General features: G+C 43.4%; 1 protein-coding gene across 8 annotated transcripts in view; it reads left to right on the top strand.

The window, feature by feature from the left end:
• The window catches only part of FOXN3 (forkhead box N3), a 404931-nt gene that overhangs the window by 218855 nt on the left and 161742 nt on the right, over window positions 1-24334 (top strand). For all 8 annotated transcript variants that reach the window (XM_060295176.1, XM_030883622.2, XM_060295172.1 and 5 more), the window contains one exon: window positions 1397-1533. In XM_060295176.1, the coding sequence (XP_060151159.1) occupies window positions 1397-1533 (137 nt within the window). The remainder of the gene's footprint in view (window positions 1-1396; window positions 1534-24334) is intronic.

The following is a 24334-nucleotide window of genomic DNA, read 5'->3' as shown; positions in this document are numbered from 1 at the left end:
TAACCCAGGCAGGTTGGCCTGACTGGGACTGTGTTTGGGGTCAGGCCTGCACTTGCGGGGCGGGTGGGGGGAGCAGTGGGGGAGGGGGAGCAGAGGCTCTAGCCCCGGATCTTGGCTTCGAGCAGTTCCCTGTGCTGAGTGCGCTGGTGGTGTTGATAGTAAAGAATTTTAAGGGGTTCTGTGAATAAGTATGTAAGTAAACTGATGACTGAAATACAAATTTTTAAAACTTTAAAGATTTTAGGAATAATTTTTTATTTATTATTTATTATATTTATTTTTATTTTTTTTAGTTCTCCTTCTAGGGGATTTTCTTGGACTTTGCCCCCTGCATAATAGTTAAACGATTTTCTTGTTTGCTTTCTAAATCTATCTGTAGTATGATAGTTGTGAAAATTAGAGAGTCGTTGGCTGGAAGCATGGGGTGGGTGTGGGTTTATATAATTTGACTTCTTTTCTCTCCAAATCAGTAAATGTTTACAAATGACCTTATCAAGCAGCTTGGGTACATTCGGTCACTTGAAAGCGAGCAGTCAGAACAGTGACTGCCTATCCTATCAGCCTGCCGCCAGATCCAGCGGGCCTCAGAGGCAGATCTTGCATGTGTTTTATAAAATGCTGCGCGCCCAGAACGAAAGCGTCCAGCTGAAAGTGGGCCTCCGAGCAAGTCTCCCTCTCTCCATGGAACCAGTTTGTTAAAATTTGTATTTTAAAAGTTTCTGACTTCTGAAGATTCAGGTCTGGAGCAAAATCCAGAATGGAGGATATCAAAAAATAAGTACTGGATTCTGGCTAAGGTTTACCACTGCTGCCTGAGTTCTTTTGTTTCTTTGGGAAGGTCATTACAGAATTCCATTGGAAGCTTAAATAATGTCATTCTTTTGTTAAGCAGGAAAAAACAAGGGGATTACTTTTTTGTTTTTGTAAAGTGGCACCGATGTAATAGGGTTTGAAAACATAACCCTCGAATTTTTAAAGCAGAGACAGAGTTTTGAGGGTGTCTCTGCCCTCTTTTTCTCTCAACCCTTGATACCTGACAAATTTAAAACTCACTTTTTAAAGGGGATACATATGTTTTTCAAAGTTGACACTGAAAAATCATAAGGGAACTGAGGGTTTTGGTCAGTAGGATATGAAAATTACAATATTATTGTAGCAACATCACCTGGAAATAACATATTCATTTTGTTAAACTTAATGTGTATACACAGAAACGCATTGCCTGGTGTTCTGTTGTCAGAGGACAATAGTACAGTAGTTAAGGCTGGCAGACAGTTAACAAAGAAGTGAGAGGCTTTTCAAAATAAGTAACTATGATGAGAGTTATACATCTACTTACTGCACAGTAGGTACTGTCTCTATATTAATCACTGTTGTATTTTATTGTTCTTTGCAGAGTATCGGGAAAGGGTCATTGTGGTGCATAGACCCAGAGTATAGACAAAATCTAATTCAGGCTTTGAAAAAGACACCTTATCACCCACACTCGAATGTGTTCAATACACCTCCCGCCTCTCCTCAGGCATATCAAAGGTAAGCCATTCAGACCTTTTTTGTTTTGGGGTTGGTTTGTTTGTTGTCTACTGAAGTTGCATTATTTTGGCAGAGACAGGCACTGAAACTAATTTAATAGGCTGTATGATTTGAAAAATAACTGTAGATAAATGAGAAAGAAGTTAAGTATTCTTGGAGGCATATCCAAGTGTTTTCTCGGCAAACCTTACCGCTTCTGCTGCTTGGGACGAATGTGTCTCCTTCCAGAAGGCTTCATGGTGGGTGAAATAATGTCTTCCTGGGTAGAAACATTTACAAAGGAAAGCTGTCAGCTTTAACATCTCAGAGTGTGGCCGTTTGCAGGGATGAGAGTCCAGGAGCGCGTCGGGTAAGCGATTCCAACTTCCCATCCTCCAAGCCAGAGTGTCTGCAGGTGTTTCACTGAAGGATGCACAGAGTTGTTGCCGCTCCCCGTCTCCATGTAGACGGTGCTCCAGAGTGATCGTTTCGTTGTGGTTACTTGGTGTTTGCCTCTTCAAGGAAAACAGCAAAGAACAGTAGAGACTAGGATTGCCCGTCACATGCCCATTTGTTTTTTGAGACAGTGAGGTCACGGGTGCCATTTTTACAGAGATAGAATTGGAGGGGAGGATATGCAACCTGTCACTCAAAAAAATAGGTTACTATTTTTAGTATTTAGGCTAAAAAAATAGCCCTATAAAACAGAACCAATTTTTAAAATTGATTTTCTCTTGCATAGTGTTTGGGTTTGAAATCTATCCCTCAACTCTACAAAAAAAAGGGTTTTTTTCTTTAATGTATAGAGATGTTTCTATTGTTACCAGTCAGTTAAGAGAATGATCCTTGGACTACAAGTTTACGTCAGTGAGGAAAGGCGTGAATTCATAGATGTCGGTAGTTTCACAGTCTGTGTCATTGCAGATTCTTTCCCTAGTCTGGTGTTTGTTCTGCAGAAGGGAGCACAAAGTGATCCTCTGAAACAGCATTAATGAAGTTCTTGTACATCTCAGTTGAGAAGCATTCCATCACAGGCCTTAGACAATCAGTCTTCAGCAAGAGACGGGGAGGAACAGCTGGGCTCTCTGAGAAGACTGCTGTATGTCTGCCTTCGCTAGGCGATTAGCGTGATGGTAGCCATAGCAACTGCAGCATCTCCATAGTAACACGTAGCCGAGACAGGTGCAGTTGCATCACAAGGCTGTTTGTTGCCTGGCAAAAGGACAGGCCATTAGTACTTAGATATGGGCTGTTGCCTTAGAAACAAATAACCCTACATAGCAACTACAGTTGGCTTGAAAGATTTGGGGGCAAAAAAGGTTGTAGCAGCTTTTGTCTATGTTCATAAAAATCAGTGGAAGCATACTTTATTGGAAATGACAACTTGAGGTCATATAGCTGTAGGAGATAACATGGGATTTTCCAAAGCAGCCCAGCCAGCATTGTAGAAATGTCCAGAAGGGCAGAGCCATATGCTTGGTTTTCTCCTTGTGGCCGTAACCACTCCTGAAATGGGAGAAAACTGGGTTTGGAGTGGAGACTTACTGATGTGCAGGGTTGATGGGGAAGGGGATGACCCTCATTATTGGAATAATTCCCAGATTCTCATGTTCCTTTGTCATCCTGCTCCCCTCACCCTCCACACCCCACAGAAAACCCTTCACTTTCCTCCCAGTTTGTACCTCGGAAGTATTTCGTATCCTTTTGCTTCTAAGAAGTTAAGAACATAAGTGTTATTCACTGGGTCACATCACTGGTTCATTTAGGCCAGTATTTTGTTGCCAAACGCGACCCCAAGGGAAACACAGTAATTATTTAATAATTTGAAGGATTAGAGTAGAGCTCTAGAGGTTGCCAGAGGGATGCACGCTCAGGCGAGGGGCTTTGTGAGCTGGCCTAAGCCTAATGACTTCATTTGATTTTTTAATATAGGAATAAAAATGCAGATGAACTGGAACTTTTGTAATGAAAATAATTTCCAAACGAAAACTTCAGATCCCAGTATGTCACATCCAGTTCCTCTTCTCCCAGTTGACTGAGGGGGAAAAAAAAGTTTCTGCCTCTGCGCATGCGGGAACTTAGATTTCACCTCCATAAAGATTACTGGATGTGGAGTGAGAAGACAGACCAGATTTCAGCCTGCCTCTTCCATGTCTTAACTCTAAGAACAAGTCACTTTCTCTTTCCCGGGGACTATAGTTCCTTCATCTGAAAGCTTAGTATCCTGTAGTGTGTAAAATTGTACTAAGGGTCCTAAATGCTGGATGATTGTATAATATTCGTATAGCTGACAGTGACGTAGTCAGTTCCGTTCTAAGCCATCGGGCCACTTGTGGACGTGACTTAGGGAAGGTGGAAGTGGGACAAAGCGAGTCATTAAACAGGGACCACAAATGACGACCTGACACGATCTGGCTGGGTCCTCTGTGATGCAGGGAATCACCTGTCTGCCCCGCAGGATTGCTGTGAGGGGCACCTGGGAAGCGCTTGGATTTCACAGAGCTGGTACTTAGCATGCTGAAGATGGTGATTATACTAGATGGGTGGTTATTGCTAGTACTTGCAGGTGTGCTTGGCAAGTAGTGCTCTGAACCAAGCTGCAGGTGGCTGGAAACTCTGCAGGGAAAATGAAGCATCTGAAAACACTGACCCCGAAACCTTGTTCACGTCCAAATATGATGCTCAGTACTGTGCCTCTGTTTTCCAGTATGCCCTTTTGAATGTTTGTTAGAAACATCACTGTGATCTCTGTCTTCATCTTCACTGTGTGATGCACTTTGTTCTTCCTGTGTGCCGTGTCCAAATTTCCCTTTTTTAGAAGGACATCGGTTATACTGGATTAGGGGACTACCCTATTCAGTATGATCTAATCTTTTTTTTTTCTGTGGCACGCGGGCCTCTCACTGTTGTGGCCTCTCCCGTTGCGGAGCACAGGCTCCAGACGCGCAGGTTCAGCGGCCATGGCTCACGGGACCAGCCGCTCCGCGGCATGTGGGATCTTCCCGGACCGGGGCATGAACCCGCGTCCCCTGCATCAGCAGGCGGACTCTCAACCACTGTGCCACGTGGGAAGCCCAGTATGATCTAATCTTAACTAATTACATCTCCAATGACTCTATTCCCAAATAACATCACATTCTGAGGTACTGGTAACCAGGACTTTAATGTGAATTTTTTTTTGTATGTTGGAGGGGGAACACAAAATTCATCCCATCACAACCCTTTTCTTAAGTAAGGCATTTCACTAATAAAAATATGGAGAAGCAGAAAGTAAGGAAGTGTTCAGAAAACAAGGATGTAAAAAGCCTACCAGAGCCAACCTGAATTTGCTCCCCGTGGCCAAAGCTGGGACAATATGAACAACAAATAAATAACATAGCATTGGGATATAACCCCAAATATAAAATACATGTCTGTGAATCCATACTGATATAAATAAATGCTCAACTAAATAAATGAGAGTAGAGACAAATTTCCCATACGGAAGAATTCTAAATAATTTATGTAGATATTCATCCATTCAAGGAGTGGGAGTTTAACTCCCCACCCCTTGAGTGGCTGCACTTAATGACTTACTTCCAAAGAGCAGAGTGTGGAAAGGGGGTGGAAAAGGAAATTTATGGTGGAAAACCTGGCAAACACTACCTTGGCCAGGTGGTCAAAGCTAACAGCATCTGTGATGTGAAGTTGACAAGATGTGCCCGTGATAACGATGTCAAGAAATTATCACTTCACCTTTGTTGTCCTCCTCCCCCAAATCCCTAACTTCTCTGTAATCAGAGAAAAACATTAGGCAAGGTTTTGTCCCCAAGGTGGTGCGGCGGGGGTGGGGGGGGCATTCTTAAAAATACCTGACTAATTGTCTTCAAAGCTGTCAGGTCATCAAAAACAAAGAAAGTCTGAGAAACTGTTACAGACCAGAGGCTACGAAGACATGGTGAGACATGGTGACTAAATGGGTAATGGGATCTCTTGGATAGGTTCCTGGAACAGAAAGAAGACATTAGGGAAAAACTAGTGAAATAAGAATAAAGTGTGCAGTTAATAGCAACGTATCATTGTTGGTTCCTTAGTTGTGACAAATGTACCATAGTAACCTAAGATGTTAACCTTGGACAAACTGAGTGTAGGGTCTGTGAGAACTCTCTGCACTGTCTCTGTAACTTTTCTGTTCAAGAAAAAGCAGTCCCCGATGCGCAGACTAGTTGAGTTTATCAATTTAAAATAACCATGTCCCTTTTGTTGTAATGGAAAGTGAAAATCACTGCATCGCTGAGCGGTTTGCCCGACCCATTTGGAGTCTGTCTCTATCATGTTACGAGACAACTGAAGAGCTCTTGCTTTTACCTCATTCTCCCTAGGATCTGCTGAGCCGTACAAGGGGCTTGGCTGTAAGTTGGCTCTTACAGTTCTTGGAACTCTATTTCTGTGAAATGACGCTCAACTGTGCTTGGTAGGGTCCCCGAGGTCAAGCTGCCCGTGCCAGATCAACTTCTTTTTGTTCCCAGCTTTTGCCAGTGTGACTTTCAGACTCTAGGTCTGGAAGGAGGAGGGAGGATGGTGTAGTTGGGTTTCTTGCCCATACGTCTTCAGAAAAGTCCTATTATCTGGTTTAATGGTTTTGTTGCCTATGCCCCTCTTTCGTGGACGTGGGATTTCTCATTAATGGATATGCACATTTTAGTGCTTTTGATATAGATATTGCCAATTTGCCTTCCAATTTTAGACTCTGTTCCAATCTACACTCCCTCCAACTTATTAGGAATTTTCCCTTTTCTAATCTTTCTCCGTGTCTGATGGTTAAATAAACAGCTCCCCAGTGGGTGACCTTGACTTTTATGATTTTGATACTGTATAGTGGGGGCCCTTAAACTTGACAATACTCAATTCACACCCCTTAAATAGTGGGTACCCCAAAACAATGTTTATGACAACAGATTGTTTTCAAAAGTTATGTATAGGGTCTTATGTAGCATCCTCTCTGGGATAGGCACCAATCCAAAATCAGTTGACAGAAAAAAAGTTTCAATCATCTCTCACCATAGGCGGGAACAGGTTTTATGATGAATCAAACAGGATGGGTTATAGAGAGTTTCTTGGATGATCATTTTTTCAGAGAAGGGAAATTTAGTAAAATATACCTAATTTGGGAGCCAGAGCCACTATAGTTTTATGCTTCCTTGGTACCTCCAAAGAAATCTCAGCATCTTATATGCCTCTGGTCTATGTGATGGGGCAGCCATGGTTGGGCTTTGGAGGAACATAAACCCTGATTGAGGGGACTTCTGTTGCCCAATGCACCTTTCACTTTTTGCTTAAATATCTTTAAAAATAATGACAATGTATTTTATATTTTATATACAGTATTGTAGCCTAACATGTACAAAGTTAGAAAAATCCATAAGACTTTTATTTGCTGATCTAGGTCTGAAGATTTATTTTTTGGATGACTTTAAAGTTTACAGAGTCAAAACATTTCAAGAAAGTTTCTGTCGCTCTCACCTTTTTTTTTTTTTTTAAAGAGAATTCCGAACATTTAAGCTTATCATTTAGCTCCTTATGTTTCTTTTTGCTTCTTCAGAGCAGTTTAATGAGCCGCAAAAGATACGTTAATGACCTCTCCAAAGGTTTTGGCCTTTCAGATATTGAGGGTCTTAATGAAAATGGCTGATTTTAGTGCTGACTCACCAAAAGGTTTTATTTTTATCCTGCCTGCTGCCCTATTCATGTGCTTTGAGCTTATTCTTTATAATTTTTAAAAATGCCTACATAGCAGAACTATACTGCTAAGGATATAGAAATTGTACAGAGTGGCCAGTATATGTTTGAATTAAGGAAATCATCAGGGATTCCTCACCAGGTAAGTAAACATTGGCCGAAGGAGAGACCTGATGATGGCAGATGGGGGATTGCGTTGGGAGGAGGTAGGGAAGGTGGGGTGTTTAGGGAACTCATCCTTTTAGACAATTAAAAGATTAGAAAATCCTAACAATGTTAAGCTTGTTAACATAACCATGTTAATTCCCCCACTAAAATGCTGAATTTGTACACAGCAAGGAATAGCTTATTCATTGCTTGGATAACATCCAATAATTTTTTAACTTATAAGACATCTTTCATTCCAGTTATTCAAAGTGGTATGCATTTAATTGTTGGCAGAAGAACTGCAAAGCCCAAATAAAATCAGTTTTAACTTGTATTAAAGGGGTTTGTTAGATTGTTGTGTCATCGCAACTTTTAATTCAGTCAAGTATAAAGAATGAGTGTGAGGATTTAGATTAGTTACATCATTATTACACATTACACACCTTATATTTACTTGTAAGCGACATATTTGATGGAAACCATGAATAGTTTTTTAAAAGCTCCTCATATACAATACACTTACTTGTGTAAGTGTAATTAAAAAGGGTGAGGTATTAGCTATGTTGAAAGCATATGCGTTAAACTGCAACATTATGCTTAATTTTTTAAAGGACAATATTCTTTTAAAATTTAAAAATCTTTTAAAATCAGTGTGAAGCTTCATTGTGCTAAATATATTGAAGGATGTGCTAAATTAATGTGGTAAAATGAATATGGGATTGAATGACAAGATTTTCTAATAATAGTAATTTGAAGTACAAACTCTGTTTTGTTAAAAAATTGGAGGAGACATAGAAAAGGCTTACAAATTTAGGGGTTCACTTATATATAAAAAACAATGCTCATTTACAGTGTGAGCTTTAAAAATCCATTAGTTAGCCATGATTTTCTTTGCATATCAAATCATATTGTCTATTGACTTCCATTCTATTTTCTGAGTTTGTCTCGGAATATTTTTAATCTCAGCATTTTACCTGCAGTATGCTGTCCATTGTACATTTCATCCTCCGTTATTTTATTTAAATGGAAAATAGTCTCTGTTATCTTTGAGCTCTTATGTACTAGGTGTATCGTATGAATATAGTGCCCAGTCATCCAATTTCATCCTGTTTTCACACTCACTTTGAAAGTTGAATGTTTCAGCAGCTATCTATTTTACTCAGGTGCGGAGTGAAACTCATGGCCAAGAGAGAGCCAAGCTGAGTTCTTTTTCATCCTCTGAACTCTTGGGGTGCCCTCAGTCCCTGGTTGGTATTCTGTCAGCAGAAGTGTTAGGATCTCTTTAAATCTGCTACTGGTAAATTTCTGTTGATCTAACTACTGAGATAATGGATGACAAAGGGGTTCTGTGTCCCTGATTCCTGGTTAGAAAGTTGAAGTGTTGATGGACTCAGCAGGAGTCTGGGGTCTTTACCGATTTGCTTCCTGTTTATTTGCATCTCCAAATAGCCAGCAGAGGACCTGGCAGATTCCTGGTCAGAGCATCTTAGGGGCCGACCTGCATTCTGCATGTTTGTCAACCCCCTCACCTTCTCGGAGGGGGAGAAATTGATCTCCATGTTAGAAATATGAAAGAGCTGTCAAAAACGCATGGAATCAGTGATGTACAACATGAGACAACAGACTGCACACTCTGTTTTGCAGGAGGGTAAAATTGGCAAATTAAAAAAATTTTTTTATTGGAGTATAGCTGCTTTACAATGTTGTGTTAGTTTCTACTGTACAGCAGAGTGAATCAGCCACATATATATCTCCCCTCTTTTTTGGATTTCCTTCACATTTAGGGCACCACAGAGCATTGAGTACAGTTCCCTATATAGTAGGTTCTCATTAGTTATCTAAAAATCGGCAAATGTTTCATCACAATAGAAAATTAAAAGCAACCACTGCCATTTGTAAGACTCCTCTTTCTCCAACTTCTGGTTACACTAAACACTCCTAGATTTTATAGACTGAAAAGGAGGGGAATTAAGAAGTAGAGGCCTGATATAATTAGATTAGACAGTAGAACCCATCATTCACAAAAGATTTGAGGAAGGAAGAATGGGGGTGGGGAGAATTCGTGTACTATAAGTGCGTCAGCTGTGAATTAATGTTGGTCAAAAGCGTACTGTTAAGTAGTTTCAGGTTATATTAATAAAAGGTGAGTATTTGAACAAGTGATATGATGACCAGTAATTCCCACTTTCATTGTAGACCAGACCTCACTGCGATGTTTCTGACCAGGTGGGAGGGGGACTTTAAGATAATGAGAAAAGCAGTGAAGCTGGTGGAGGAGCTGGAAATGTGTGATCTGGAGAAAATACTTTCAGAAGATCAGCATGCCAGCCGTATTCAACTTCTGCTAGGAGGGTTTTGGGTCCAGTGGGTTGAAGTTATAGAAGGAAAGATTTGGGCTCACTTAAAAAAGATCTCTCCAACAGAACAGCATCTAACAATGCCAGACACATACCAGGATCTGGGTAACTGTTTGGATGGGTAAATGTTTGGGTGGATGGGTAACTGTTTGGGTGGGTAAGTGTTTGGGTGAATGGGTAACTGTTTGGGTGGGTAAGTGTTTGGGTGGATGGGTAACTGTTTGGGTGGGTAAGTGTTTGGGTGGATGGGTAACTGTTTGGGTGGGTAAGTGTTTGGGTGGATGGGTAACTGTTTGGATGGGTAAGTGTTTGGGTGGATGGGTAACTGTTTGGGTGGGTAAGTGTTTGGGTGGATGGGTAACTGTTTGGGTGGGTAAGTATTTGGGTGGATGGGTAACTGTTTGGGTGGGTAAGTGTTTGGGTGGATGGGTTACTGTTTGGGTGGGTAAGTATTTGGGTGGATAGGTAAGTGTTTGGGTGGGTAAGTGTATGGGTGGATGGGTAACTGTTTGGCTGGGTAACTGGGTGGATGGGTTACTGTTTGGGTGGGTAAGTGTTTGGATGGGTAAATGTTTGGGTTGATGGGTAACTATTTGGGTGGGTAAGTGTTTGGGTGGATGGGTAAGTGTTTGGGTGGGTAAGTGTTGGGTGGATGGGTAACTGTTTGGGTGGGTAACTTTTTGGGTGGGTGGGTAACTGGGTGGGCAAGTGTTTGGGTGGATTGGTAAGTGTTTGGGTGGGTAAGTGTTGGGTGGATGGGTAACTCTTTTTTGGGTGGGTGGTGGGTAACTGGGTGGGTAAGTGTTTAGATGGATGGGTAAGTGTTTGGGTGGATGGGTAACTGTTTTGGTGGGTAACTGTTTGGGTGGATGGGTAACTGTTTGGGTGGGTAACTTTTTGGGTGAGTGGGTAACTGTTTAGGTGGGTAAGTGTTTGGGTGGATGGGTAACTGTTTGGCTGGGTAACTGTTTGGGTGGGTAAGTGTTTGGGTAGTGTGTGAACCAGCTACTCTTGGGATGCTAGTCAAGTTGAGATGACCAGCTGTCAGGGTCCCTTGAAGAGATTTAATTATTGCTGGGAGAATTGCAAGGTCATCCCTTCTAGCTCTTGCAATGTTCTTTTTCTAAGTCTGTTGAGCTGCCAGCACAGGAGAGTAATGGAATATCACTTGGTAGCGCAGTGTTTGTAGTTCTCCAAGCCCACAGTGTAGGTTGGAAACAAAACACAGGGAAGATATGGCTTTGTTACTCAGAAATGAGAGGTCAGATTCTTCTCTTGAAATCGTTAAGTCCAGATTTCAAGGCCATAATGGTACTAATTTAGTTACTCTTCATTCTGTGTCACCCAGTATTTTGATTCCTGCCCTATAATTACCTCTCTTGTTTTAGTGACACTTCTTTGCATTTCCTTCCGTGTGAAGAAAATTATCACTGCGGTGTTTTGCCAAGCAGAAGATCATTTCCAAAAGCTGTCCATCAAATCATCCAGACCTTCCTCCTATTGTTTATCCACTGAATTAACGAGAGCAACACCCACCCTTTGTATAAATCTCTGTGGAAGAGCCAAACCCCTGTCTTTATTCTGTGGTATCACATGTTTTGGGCCGGTCTCTGGTCACATTCTTAACCTTTTGTTTTTTCTTACGTAAGGACCACATCGCGTTATTTGTCAAACCATCTTTGAGACTCTGCTGTGTATGTGAAAGGTGCAGGAAGAGTGTGAGAAGCGTCACACGTTAATTCCACATTAATTGCTAACTCTTGCTGATTTTTCATTCATCTGGAGACAGCATCCATAAACCCTTTAGACACATTTCTTAATCCTTATCTTCTTAGATTGAGTTGCTTAATCGCAGTAGTCCAAGTAGAGACATGTATACGGTGTGTTTATCTATTTTAAATGGAAGCTTTTGGTCAAAGTCTGTTAGCCACCCATATCTCTCTAACACACTAGTACCCCGCCCCCCACCCCCCCACCCCCGCAAACACACACCACCACCCACCCCCATATAGCTTGGGAAGAATAAAAGTGAGTGGAAAAAAAAACATTCAGAGGAAACAAGTAGAAGGAGTTTAGTGGCTTTCTCTTCCTACTCACCCTCTTCTACCACCCGTCCCCCTCCCCTTTCCTCCTCTTCCTCCACCCTCCCCTCCCCCTCCCCTTTTCTCCTCTTCCTCCACCCCTCCCTCTCCCCCTCTTCCTTTTCCTCTTCCTCTTTCTTCTCTTCTCCCTCTCCCTTTCCCTCTGCAATTGTGGGACTTTCAGTGAAAGGATTTTGTTTAATGATAAAGAGAGCAGAGTTTAGTATCTTAGGATTCCTTTGACCTAGAAATTGACTCCCTCCTTCCCTCCCCATTTCGTTTTTTGCTTGTAGAGAAATTGAGGAACATAGAGAGATTCCCCCCCTTTTAAACTTTCCAGCAGAAAGCCACTGGAATGGGTGTTCTGACGGGCTTTAGTGAGTTCCTCAGGCCCACAGCCCCCTGCCTGGCCTCATGTCTGCCCGCACTTGCTAGGGAGTGGACCCTAGCTGGTCCTGCAGGCGGATGGACGGGTGCAGTAGCTGTGACGTCCTCAGGAGGAAGAGGCAAGTCTGGAAGAACAGTAAGAAAGCAGAAAAACGAAGAAGAGCTAAAGATCTTATGGTCTCAGAGTGGGGTGCTGGCATCCCCGACCCTCCCCACCTGTCAGAATCCTGCCCTGTGGTAGACCAGAAGTCACACAAGGCGACCTGTCTCTGATGAGCTTTGGTGCCCTCGGGCAGGTCCTTCTGCGTCCCTGGGCCTCAGCTCCTCGTGTGCAACAAGGCACATCAGGGAGCACAGCCTGAGAACCCCACTTGACCATCCCCAGGCTCCCTCCCAGCTCCTGCAGGCTGACCGTCAAACCAGGCCTAGAGCAAATCCCAGTACGTCTCAGAAAGATGCGGGTTAGAACCGTGCCTGGGCCACTGCCTATCTGTGTGATCTTGGCCAAGTTGCATTTTGTCATTCCTGTTGTGGCATAAGAATACCTAGCTTAGGACTTTCCTGGCGGTCCAGTGGATAAGACTCTGAGCTTCCACTGCAGGGGGCGTGGGTTCGATCCCTGGTTGGGGAACTAAGAAACTAAGGTCCCGAATGCTGCATGGCGGCCAAAAACAAAGAAGAAAAAAAAGAATACCTGTCTCAAAGGGGTGCCATGGGTATTAAATTAAGTAAAGGACTGTATCGAGTGCATCTGTGCCCATGGAAAATCAACGCATTTCAATTTCTCCTTCTTCACCTTCGCAGGACTCTCTTTTGGTAGTTGTACAGTCTTGTTTTTACACATGCTGTCTACCAATTTGGCCCCTAAATATTGGTTTGCACTGTAAGGCATCTTTTTATATATTATCTTCCGTAGTTTCCACTAGATTTAAGATCTGTGAAAACCAAGATTCTTTTAGAGTTCTCTTTCCCTGTGCTTTAACCCTGCCTATAGGTGTTATTCAATAGATATTTATCAATGGTTTCCCTTAGATAGCAGAGTGCAGATTATGAGAATAGTGCAAAACATATTCTTCTAGTTGCTCAGGGATGCCCCGGAATAATTGTAATGCCCTCCCTCCCTTTACTGTCGTGAGGCAAGGGACATATGGGTGGGGGGGCAGCTCACTCTGTATCCTTTCCCTCTGACGATAATTGAGCGGGTTTGTAGTGTTGGTGTCTCTGACCTTCCATCTCCTTCCCCATCTGTCTGCCAAGGCCCTGGTGTACCTCTGGGTATCACAAAGCCTGACTCTTTGGACCGGGTCATTCTTGAAGCCTCAGAGACCCATCAGGTGACTCTGTGATGGAAAGGTTATACATTCCAGGCTGTTGACTTCAAGGCACCAAATGTTGTCAGAGGACTAAACATTTTGCAGCTGCCATAGAAAATTCAAATGCATGTAAGGTGGTGCTAGCCAGGAATTGCTCTCGCTTTGTCTCATTCATTATTCCTTTGAAAAGAAGCCTCCCTCTGCTCCTTACTGAAAGGAAACTTCCTCTGAACACTTAACTGCAGAACAGAGCACTTGAAAGGTAAGGCACTTGGGCTCCCCCTTCCTTAATCATAATGGGAAAAGTTTTCACCGCAGGCCGGCCAAAACACTCAATTGTGTGCATTCTCTACCAGATACACAATCCGTGTTTAAATCTCTTGGCAGTAACTCATTAGTTTTCCCCCCTACATTCTTTTCTTCTTTGATGAGAACAAAGCCCGTCTCCCCCCTGCTCCAGATCTTGCTTCTTTCTCCCAGGAAATCTCACTGTTTCCCTTTCATCCCTCAAGAAGAAAGTCACCCAAATGTTATCCCTCCCTCCCTGCTAAAAGATGGTCTTGATTCTTTGTACTTGAAAATCTGGGTTCAGAACTCACAAATAGGTGATACCACAGGCCCTGGATTCTGCAGGAGGTGTTCTGGCCATACATCGTGGCCTGACTCTGAGGACCCCCTCACTTGAACAGTGCCTCCTTCAAGCTCTGTAATGGGCTGTTCTTGAGAAAGGCAGGTGGGGCGTATGGTAACTCCAATGGAATTTTATTATTTAAGCCCTTTGAAGTTCCCTCTTTCTAACCCCCTCTTACCCTCCCCTCTTAGATGCGGAATATTCTGTCATCACTGGTGTTGAAGTCGAAGTTATAGGAGAACCACCGTGAATTTCTCTAATACAACTCTTTGATGCAGAGTCAAACAAAAATCTCTTTCCACCCGATATTCCAAACTTCTATGAAAAAACTATGTAATGGATGTGAGCTCTTTAGCACTATAGGATTACAGGCAGAGCTTGGAGATATTGTGGGTTTGGTTCCAGACCACTGCAATAAAGGGAATATTGCAATAAAGTGAGTCATAGGAATTTCTTGGTTTCCCGGTGCATATAAAAGTTATATTTATACTCTGCTGTTGTCTAGTAAGTGTGCAATAACATTATGTCTAAAAACAATGTATATACCTTAACTTAAAAGTTCTTTACTGATAAAAAAAATACTATCATCTGAGTCTTCAGTGAGTCATAGTATGTACGAACATCAAAGATCATTGATTACAGATCACCATAACAAATATAATAATAATGAGAAAGTTTGAAATATTGTGAGAATTACCAAAATGTGACACAGAGACACAAAGTGAGCAAATGCCTTTGGAAAAATGGCACTGATAGATTTGCTCAATTCAGGGTTGCCACAAACCTTCAATCTGTAAAAAATGCAATTATCTGGGCATGCAATCACGTGAAGCACAATAAAATGAAGTATGCCTATATAAAGAATTTAAAATTTAATTAGTTCCTCCTGCATTGAACCCTAAATCAAGGCAGAAAACCAAGCATTTATTGAGCATCTACTATGTACCAGGCTTGGTATTAACAGACATCATGTATGTAATCTGTCTTAATTCTTATAAGAATCTGATGAGATTGATTTGATCACTGTTTTACATTTTAGAGAACTGAGGCTAAGAGAGGCAGTCCTGTGCCTGCCAATGGCAGGTCACCCAGGTCACTCGTGAACGACTGAGCTGGGACTTGAGCCAGCAGTCTCTCCCTATTGTGACTCCAGAGACTCAGCTCTTCCCACCTTAACTTGGCACCTTGTGGTCGCTTCCTTCTATGGAAATATTCTCCAGTATCTGATAGTTGGAGGGGTGAACCTGGGAAAGGAAGACTGGCACATCAGTTTTTATTTTTAATTAATTTATTTATTTATGGCTGCGTTGGGTCTTCGTTGCTGCTCGCAGGCTTTCTCTAGTTGCAGTGAGCGGGGGCTACTCTCCATTGCAGTGCACAGGCTTCTCATTGCAGTGGCTTCTCTTGTTGCAGAGCACAGGCTCTAGGTGCGCGGGCTTCGGCAGTTGTGGCACGTGGGCTCAGTAGTTGTGGCTCGTGGGGTCTAGAGCGCAGACTCAGTAGTTGTAATGCACGGGCTTAGTTGCTCCGTGGCACGTGGGATCTTCCCGGACCAGGGCTCGAACCCATGTCCCCTGCATTGGCAGGTGGATTCTTAACCACTGAACCACCAGGGAAGCCCTGGCACATTCCTTTTTAAAAGGCATTTTCAGTTCTGTAACGTAATGAGGGTGGGACAGATGGAGGCGAGAGCAGTTCAGAGGCCCCTGCAGTAGATCACATCTTTGGAGATGAAGGTCTGAAACAGCTTGCGAGGAGGGAACAAAGACAGTTGGAGGGAGATCCCTAGGACTTGGTGCGGAGCGGGGTGGAGAGGCAGCTGAGAGGGGCCTGACTCGTGTGGATGGAGGAGGGCACCGCAGAGGGAAACGGAGAGGGAAGTGAGTGAGGGCCGTGGGGTGTGTGTGTGTGTGCGTGCACACTCCATGCTTGTGTAAGGATCGCTTCTGTTTTAGACAAAATAGAAAAGCAAATGTAGATGTGAGGTGGGGGAGAATCATGCAATATTTGCTCAAACTTGTGGCTTGAGTTTTATGATTTGGGAGATTATTTATACTGACTGTTTAATAAGAATAAAGAAATTCAACATTCTCCATATTAAAGGTCTTGCCTTGGGGAGTTCCCTGGCGGTCCAGTGGTTAGGACTCCACGCTCTCACTGCCAAGGGCCCGGGTTCGATCCCTGGTCAGGGAACTAAGATCCCAAGTGCCGTGCGGCATGGCTAAGAAAAAGAGAAAAAAAAGAAAAGAAAAGAAAATCAGTGTCTGCCATATGTTCAATTTCAGTAGAAACAAATTAAAATTTTAAAAAAAAGGACTTGCCTTGCCGATGAATTCCATTCTCAGAGATCATTAAGGTTTTGTTTTTTCCTCTAAGCTTGCTTAAATACTCTGTCATCTTTGGGAATAAATGGCCACACAGCCATCTTTCTAATCATTTTTTATGTGTAATTAAAAAAAATGTGTTTGTAGGGAGAACTGACAAGAGCTAACTGCCTTTTGGGGTTAAGTTTTTTTGGTCATGGTTGTTAAAGCAATATATTTTGTAAACATTCTTTTAAAAAAACTAATTATTGACCCGAACCTCCAATATGTACGAACCCAGTAAATATTTGTGAAATCAAATGAATAAATGTAATTAGCATCCTTTATTTGATATTGAAATCATAAAATGGCTGAAAGACACAGAATTAACTTTATTTCGGTACAGAATAAGCAAGTGAAGATTCTTCCGAAAATACCTGGCTAATTCTGGTTGACCCACGTGTATACAAATTAAACTGTAAATAACTATCAAAATAGTGCTGTGAACGTGTATAGCTGCTAAGGCAAGACTTAGATTGCTGAAAATGATAAAGCTCTCCTGGTCACTTTGGCTTCTATGCGCCAAGTTGAGTGGACTACTTGGGTGGCAAAATGCAACAAGTAAGGACATTTTCAGTAATATAAAAAGGTGTAGGAATGATACTAAATTTGAGAGAACCAATTGATATTAATGTGCTAGACCACTGAGCTGTTTTGCAGTTAGTCCTGGAAGATGTAGTTTTAACGAAGTCTCTAGATCAGCATTAAGGGAACAAGAGGTGGGGTGTCAGAATCACTAGAGGGAATTTTAAAAAATTATATAGGCTCTTGATGGTGCAGTGGGCTGTGTGTGTTGGGGGAACTTTTTGCTGTGAACATAAAACTTCTCTAAAAAATAAAGTCTATTATTTTCTTTCAGACGTTTATGTGAATAGATGAAGGGCATGACTCTGGGAGTCAGGTATAGCATTACTGTGAAGGGTGCTTGTCTCCCTCTATAGCGTGCACCAGGAAAATCATGCTGAGAATTACTGTCCCATGTCATAGAAAGTGGGGCAGAAAAGAACCTAAAACCACCCAGTTTAGTTTCCCCAGACGGGTACTACAGTGAACAGTTTCCAGAGATGTTCGGACTTTCCTATCGAATATGTGTGGAGTTTTCCATGGCCAATAAATTTGGGAAATGCAGCTCATGATAACTTTGTAGTGAGCTAATTCAGATCTTTTCCCGCACTTTATTAGACAGATACTTTTTGGGGGGGGGGGCACACTTACCAACATGTTCCAAGGAACACCAATTTGGGAAAAAGTAATCTAAAATAAGGGTGTTTTCAAAGCATGAGTTGCCACTCGCTAATGGGTTGTGAAATCAATGTAGGGCTTACAACCATTCTTTTCTTTTAGTGAAAAATAATAGAATAGAAAATGCCAGAGTGGGTTGCACATAGGAGGGTAAATGTTATTTTGTGAAACTTTTGTTTCAGTTATATATGTGGGTTTGTGTAAACTCAGTCATAATGAAAACTCTATTCCTTACTGTAGATGATGGCCAAAAATATTTTGGAGATCACTGGTCCATTTCAGTTCCTCAGTTTTATAAGTGAAAACCCTGAGACTCAAGGGTTTGAGTGGATCTCAAGATCACGTGGGGAGTTAGTGGCAGACAGAACCTGAGTCTACTCTTCATCCTCTTTCAGCGACACCAGCGCTCTACCAAATCCATAAATCATCCTGTTTAAAAAGCAGCCCTGGACTTCCCTGGTGGTTCAGTGGTTAAGACTCCACGCTTCCAATGCAGGGGGAGCTGGTTTGATCCCTGGTTGGGGAACTGAGATCCCACATGCTGCGCGGCGCAGCGAAAAAATTCAAAAAACAGAAAACAAATAAAAAGCAGCCCTGGTGGAAACAACCCAAATGTCTGTCAAAGGCAAGTGGATAAACAAAACAAGGCTTATATGTACAATGGAATATTATTCAGCCTTTAAAAGGAATGATATTCTGATATGTGCTACAACATGGGTGAGCCTTGAGGACATTATGGTAAGAGAGACAAGTCAGACACGAAAGGACAAGTGTTGTATGATTCCACTTAAACTTAATAGAGACAGAAAGGAGATTGGAGGTTACCCGGGGTTGAGATGAGGGGCAGCCAGGAGGTAGTGATATTAAACCACTCTGGGTACAGAGTTTCTGTTTGGAATGAGGACAAACTTCTGGAAATAGATAGTGGTGACGGTTGCACAACTGTGTGAATGTACTCAGTGCACTGAACTGTACACTTAAAAATGGTTAATATGGCAAATTTTTTGTTATGTATATTTTATCACGATAATAATTTAAAAGAATCCAGCCACAAAATAATAATAGTAATAATAATAATAATAAAGGCAGCATAACACTTGTTTTAAGCAGACCTCATTTCACACTCTAACACCTGTTCCTTCCTTTGGCCCTTCCCCTGTGCAGGCCCAGGCACTGAGATTTCTGAGGCCACCTAGGCAGGCTTCCTGCGCTTAGGAATCCCTGGAGCAGAGTATGGCCACATGTGGCCTTGATTCTAGACTCCCTGGCAGGTGATGACGGCTAGCATTTTCGCAGGTGATGCATTTTACAGTAGTGGGTCCTGCTCAGCAGATGACCTTTTCCGTCTAATAGCTCTGATTTTCCAACGCGACATTTGGATAAACCCACAATTTTCTTTTGGAAGGCCAAGGAGAAACATGTATCATGGTTTTTCTCTTGGTTTCACCCCTCTCCTCCGTTGACCTTTAGCCCTGACCCATTGACAAATACCCTGTTCTCCTTTCCTCTTCCCTCTTCCTTTACAAGACCGCCAGGCTCGCCGCAAACAGCCATTTAAGTGAAATGCTACTACCCACAGGCTGCTGATAGTGATTCCCACTGTCTCCATTCTTCGCTCATGCTTCACATGTTTGGGTATGAGAATCAGAAGAAGCACGGTGAACCAGAAGTGAGACCAGGGGCGGCCAGATAGCAGAAAGTGGATGTGTGCTTCTTCCTTGGAGCCAAGAAGGTTTTTGCAACTCCCAATGCAAGGCAACTTCTGCCCATAAAAGTTGCAGCAGATGGCAGTCACTGATTGGCTGTGCTTGAGGACTTGGGAGATTTCTCTCTGTCCTGTAGGCACCCTTTTGCTTCCTGTTCCTCCACAGATATTGACAAACAGCTGGCCTGTGCTTGCAGCGACCCCATCGGAATCTCTGCGGCCCTTAAGTCAGCATCCACGATAAAGGAAACAGAGAAAATGCCTCTGAACTTAATCAGTGAAAGTATTTAACTCGGTTTACTGGGAGCTCAGAAGTACTTCAGAAATAGTTTATTCTTATGTTACCTGAAATTCACCATGAGTGAGGCTGGTAGAATTTCCCTGAATTAGGGGAATACATCATGATATTTACCTCAAAACTCAGCGTAACCTTGTGATTTGAAATCAAACCCAGGGTTTCTCTACCTTGGCACCGTTGATGTTTGGGACCCGAGAATTCTTTGTTGTGAGAGGCTGTCCTGTGCACTGTAGGATGGTTTGCAGCATCCCTGCCCTCTACCCACCAGTTGCCAAGAGCAGCTAGTAGCACCGGCCGCCCCCCCCACCCCAAACTCCTGATGATCAAAAATGTCTCCAGACATTGTCCTGTGTCCCCTGGGGGGCAAAATCGCCCCTGGCTCAGGACCACTGGCAGCCAGGATTCTACCATGTTCAGGGTTTTAGGCATTGAGGACTTTGTCAGTTGTTATTCTGGAAATAATGGGAAATGGCTTGGGGTTTTTTTGTTTGTTTGAGCCCTGCCTCATTTGTATAAAACTCCAATTTTTAACGTGTGTGTAAAGTGTCATCAACTGTGAGAAATTAATACCTAGCACTGCTGTGAGGTGAAACCATTACCCATGTCATGGGCTTGTTCTGTGATGGGTATTTGGTTATGATTTCAGTCCAGGTCTCCGTGCCTATGCCAGTCACGTGGCTGAATGATATGAGCAAGTTATTTACTTCCTCTCCTGTGTCTTTCTCCCTCCACGTCTAAGTGGAGGATACCTGCTCTTCATCTTATTAAATAGCCATGATGTGGCCAGTTCGTCTGCTGAACTCACCTCATGGGGGTGTTGTCTGGGACCATGGAATTCTTCATGGTTTCATTACCTGTTCCAGAGCCCCCAGTGGGTTCCCAGGTTCCATCTTCCATAAAGCAAAGCATTCGTTTCCTCCCCTAGGCTGGGTAAGCTGGAATGTTTCACTATTCAGTCATTCATTGTTGCTGGAGCCCCCGCGTGCCATGCTTTGTTCAAGTCACTTGAGACACTTTGATGACTAAGCTGGTTTCCTATCACACTAGTTTGAAAGGTGGACTTGTAATAAATCTGATGTGTCACGAGAACTGCTTTCTATCACCTGTACGAAGTGCTGCGGTTTAATCTTCCTGCCTAAGTCTGAAGAACTGATTGTGGTGGTGATTATTTCGGAAGGTACTAGCATGCAGTCTGGGAGAGCACTGTTCTGGGAGTCTGAAAACCTGGCTTTTTTTTTTTTTTTTAATGTTGACACTGGTCCTGATTAGCCGTGCTCCCTTTCCCAGGTCACTTTCTTTTTCTGGATCGCACTTCCTGGCTGTGTAAGATGATGTGTACGGGCTGGATCATCTCTGACTCCAGCAGCCTATGCTTATTTTAATAGTAATTGTATTAGAATTATTAGATACTATTATAATAGGTTTCAGAGCTAGAAACCTCGTGATCAGCCAGCCTTTGTGAGGAGGCCCTATTTTATGTTGTTACAGTGGGTTCCCGGCTCACTTGTGCCTGGTGGGGAGACTTGCACAACTCTGCTGGGGTCGGAGGCCTTGCAGCACTTAGAGGTCCCACAGAAGGGGTAAACCAGAAGTCTGAAAGCTTGCCCTGAAGCTCCATGAAGCAAGATGCTATCTCTAAACAGACCCATCCATTTCAGAGGGCTTCTTTCCACGGGGCTTTCTGGGGGCGGGGATGCCTTTTGCCAGTATCTTTCTGCTCACCTGTGGAATTTTATAAACTTATTCGATTCACGTGACCCACTCCTTCCGCACCTGAAGCTGTAGGTAAATTTCCTGTCCAGTTTAAACCTTGTCTCCACACCTGTCACTTCTGGATCCTATAAGCTCCATCCCCAGCATTCCAGGGTCGGTCACCTCAAAGGTGTCCATAGCCAAGCTCCCAGCAAGGGACGCCCAGTCGGGAATGAGATCTCTAGGCATATGTAACGGGAGAGAAATATTCGGAGCATCCTTCTCTTTCTCCAAGACAGCTCTGCCTACTTATTGCCCTTTCAGGTGTAGTCTTGCAGGTAAATCTCACCTTCTCCAAGAAACCAAATTTTGAACTCTCACTGCATGTCAGGATAAATTTCCCGAATCACCTGGCTGATATTTGGCACATACTGCCTTATAGTGTGGTCCTGTGTGGGCATGTGCCGTTTCTCTTAAAAGATCGTAATCCTCTCCCAGAGCCATGATTATATTTAACCACCTAGAAGGACCCTACAGCCCAGGTCGGGCTGTGCGCGGATGTGTGTGCGTTAGACACCAGTAAACATCAGCGGAGGGAATGGATGGATCTCGGTGTCAGGCACTGGGGGGCACTCAATAAATAGTTGTAGAATTGGACCAAATGGTAAGTGCTTAAATATTTCACAGTTCTCTAGTCTTTCTACTTTATGCCATTTACTGGGGGTTAGAAAATAAGATGAAGCTGTGTGTACGCCCTGAAGAGTGATCAGTGGTTGCTGTTATCTGAAGAGCCGTAGAGCTCTTAGCTGTTTTACAGCTCTGGTTCTTTTTTTTTTTTTTAAAGCAGTGTTTACTATTTCTGGCCATTATGTACACTAATATAAAAATTTAATTAGACCCTTTCTTTTCAATTAATTTTTACAGCCCTATTTGTTTGCTCTCTCGACAGAGCCTGTATTGTGTGAACAAGAGAGATCAATTTTCTATCACAAAATTCATTACTTTTGACTAAAGTCCAGTGAGTCTGTGATTGTACGCGCCACTCTGGGTGAATTTTCCTGCCGCTGGAGAGAGCTATGGATGGTGAAATGAGCCGAGTGTTCAGGTAGCCAAAGAGAAGTTTTGATTTACTCATGGTCCTCCTCAGGGCGGCAGGTGGAGCAAAGTTAAAAGGCTCTGCAACTCTTGAGATTAGAAATATGCATGTGTTTTATTCATTCCTCATTCTTTTTTTTTTTTTTTTTTTTTTTTGCGGTATGCGGGCCTCTCACTGCCGTGGCCTCTCCTGTTGCGGAGCACAGGCCCTGGACACACAGGCTCAGCGGCCATGGCTCACGTGCCCAGCCGCTCTGCGGCATGTGGGATCCTCCTGGACCGGGGCACGAACCCGAGTCCCCTGCATCGGCAGGCGGACTCTCAACCACTGCGCCACCAGGGAAGCCCTCATTCCTCATTCTTTAATATTTTTTTAAAGAATCTAGAGAAGTGAAGTTAGGTATAGAATATGTAAAGGTTAAGAGAGGCCTTTTCTTTCAAGAGCATGTATAAAAGAAGATGTCCATTCCAGGAGGGCAGGGACCTATAGTTTTGTTCATTCTTTACCTCCAGGGTCCACACAGTTCCTGGTACCTGGTAGCTGTGTGGTAAATAGTTGTTGAGTGAGAATGCATGAGATAAATACTAACTAGTTTTGCCTTTTATCATTGATTAAAGTGTTTTCTGGATTAAAGGGTCTCTGTGACTGTCTCTGAGTCTCCATGAATAGCGTCTTGGTTGGGGCTGCTCTCCAGCGTTGGGAGATACGACCACACCTGTCTTCAAGGGCTGCAGCTCCGATGCCTAACTTGGCAGGGCAGGGGCTAGGCCTGGTCCCCAAGAGGCACAGGTAACGCCCAGTGTAGCTAACACAGCCCCTGAGGACAGAGCATGAGCTTGGGAGTCACACACACCTAAGCACAAAGCCACCTGCCACTAGCTCTTGACATGGGGCAAGTCGTATAACCTCTCCTGTTGTCTGTTCATTGATCTGTAAAGCTGGGCCAGTGACACCTGCCATCCTGAGTGGGTGGTGGGTGATAAACGAGGGAGCGGGTGATGTCCTCCTTACTGAGATATTAAATAAATGTATTCATTTAAATTCCGTTATCTTCTAGTGGTGTGTTCTCCATCCTCCTCTGTACTGAACGCTTTACCTCTTCCTGTTGCATGAAATGGGGCAGGTGGGAGAAAGGGCCACAATAGCCTCGGTTCCTTAGGGAATCTTTGATATGGTGCAGAGTTCGAGGCTAAAGCATGAGTACAGGAAGGACTCATTCTAGGTGGGAGCAGCAGTGTCCAATGGAACTTTCTGTGATGATGGAAATGTTCTGTATCCATGCCGTCCCAGGCACAGTCACTAGCCACAGGTGGCTGTCGAGCACTGGAGATGTGGCCAGTTTGACCGAGGAGCTGAATTTTTCATTTCACTTCATTTGAATTTGAATGTAAACCCGTCGCATGGCGAGTAACGAGCGCATTGGACGGCGCAGCTCTAGGGCCTTGCTGGGGCTTAAGGACTCGTGGTCTGTCCGTTCCCTGGGAGCTTGTGAGAAATGCAGACTCTCAGACATCACCCCAGACCTACGCGATCAGAATCAGCACAGGTGGTTCACGTGCACATTTGGATTTAAGAAGCACAGGGCTAGCCTCTGAGCTGCTCAGTGTTCTGCATGGACTTCCACGCAGCTGTAGTACTAGGGAGGCTGGACCCTTGGAGCTGGAGGGTTCTCACCGTCACCTTTGCCTTCTCGGCTACTCATACACCCTAATGCAGTCTCCAGGGGACCCAAGCGTGTGGGTCGCTGCATCCTGTGGTTGAGAGATCAAAGGAACAAGTTATGTAGATTTTA

This window comes from Globicephala melas, chromosome 2 (assembly GCF_963455315.2).
Source record: "Globicephala melas chromosome 2, mGloMel1.2, whole genome shotgun sequence".
Taxonomy (NCBI): domain Eukaryota; kingdom Metazoa; phylum Chordata; class Mammalia; order Artiodactyla; family Delphinidae; genus Globicephala; species Globicephala melas.
The sequence above is the reverse complement of the archived record's forward strand: the minus strand, read 5'-3'. Positions and strand labels throughout refer to the sequence as shown.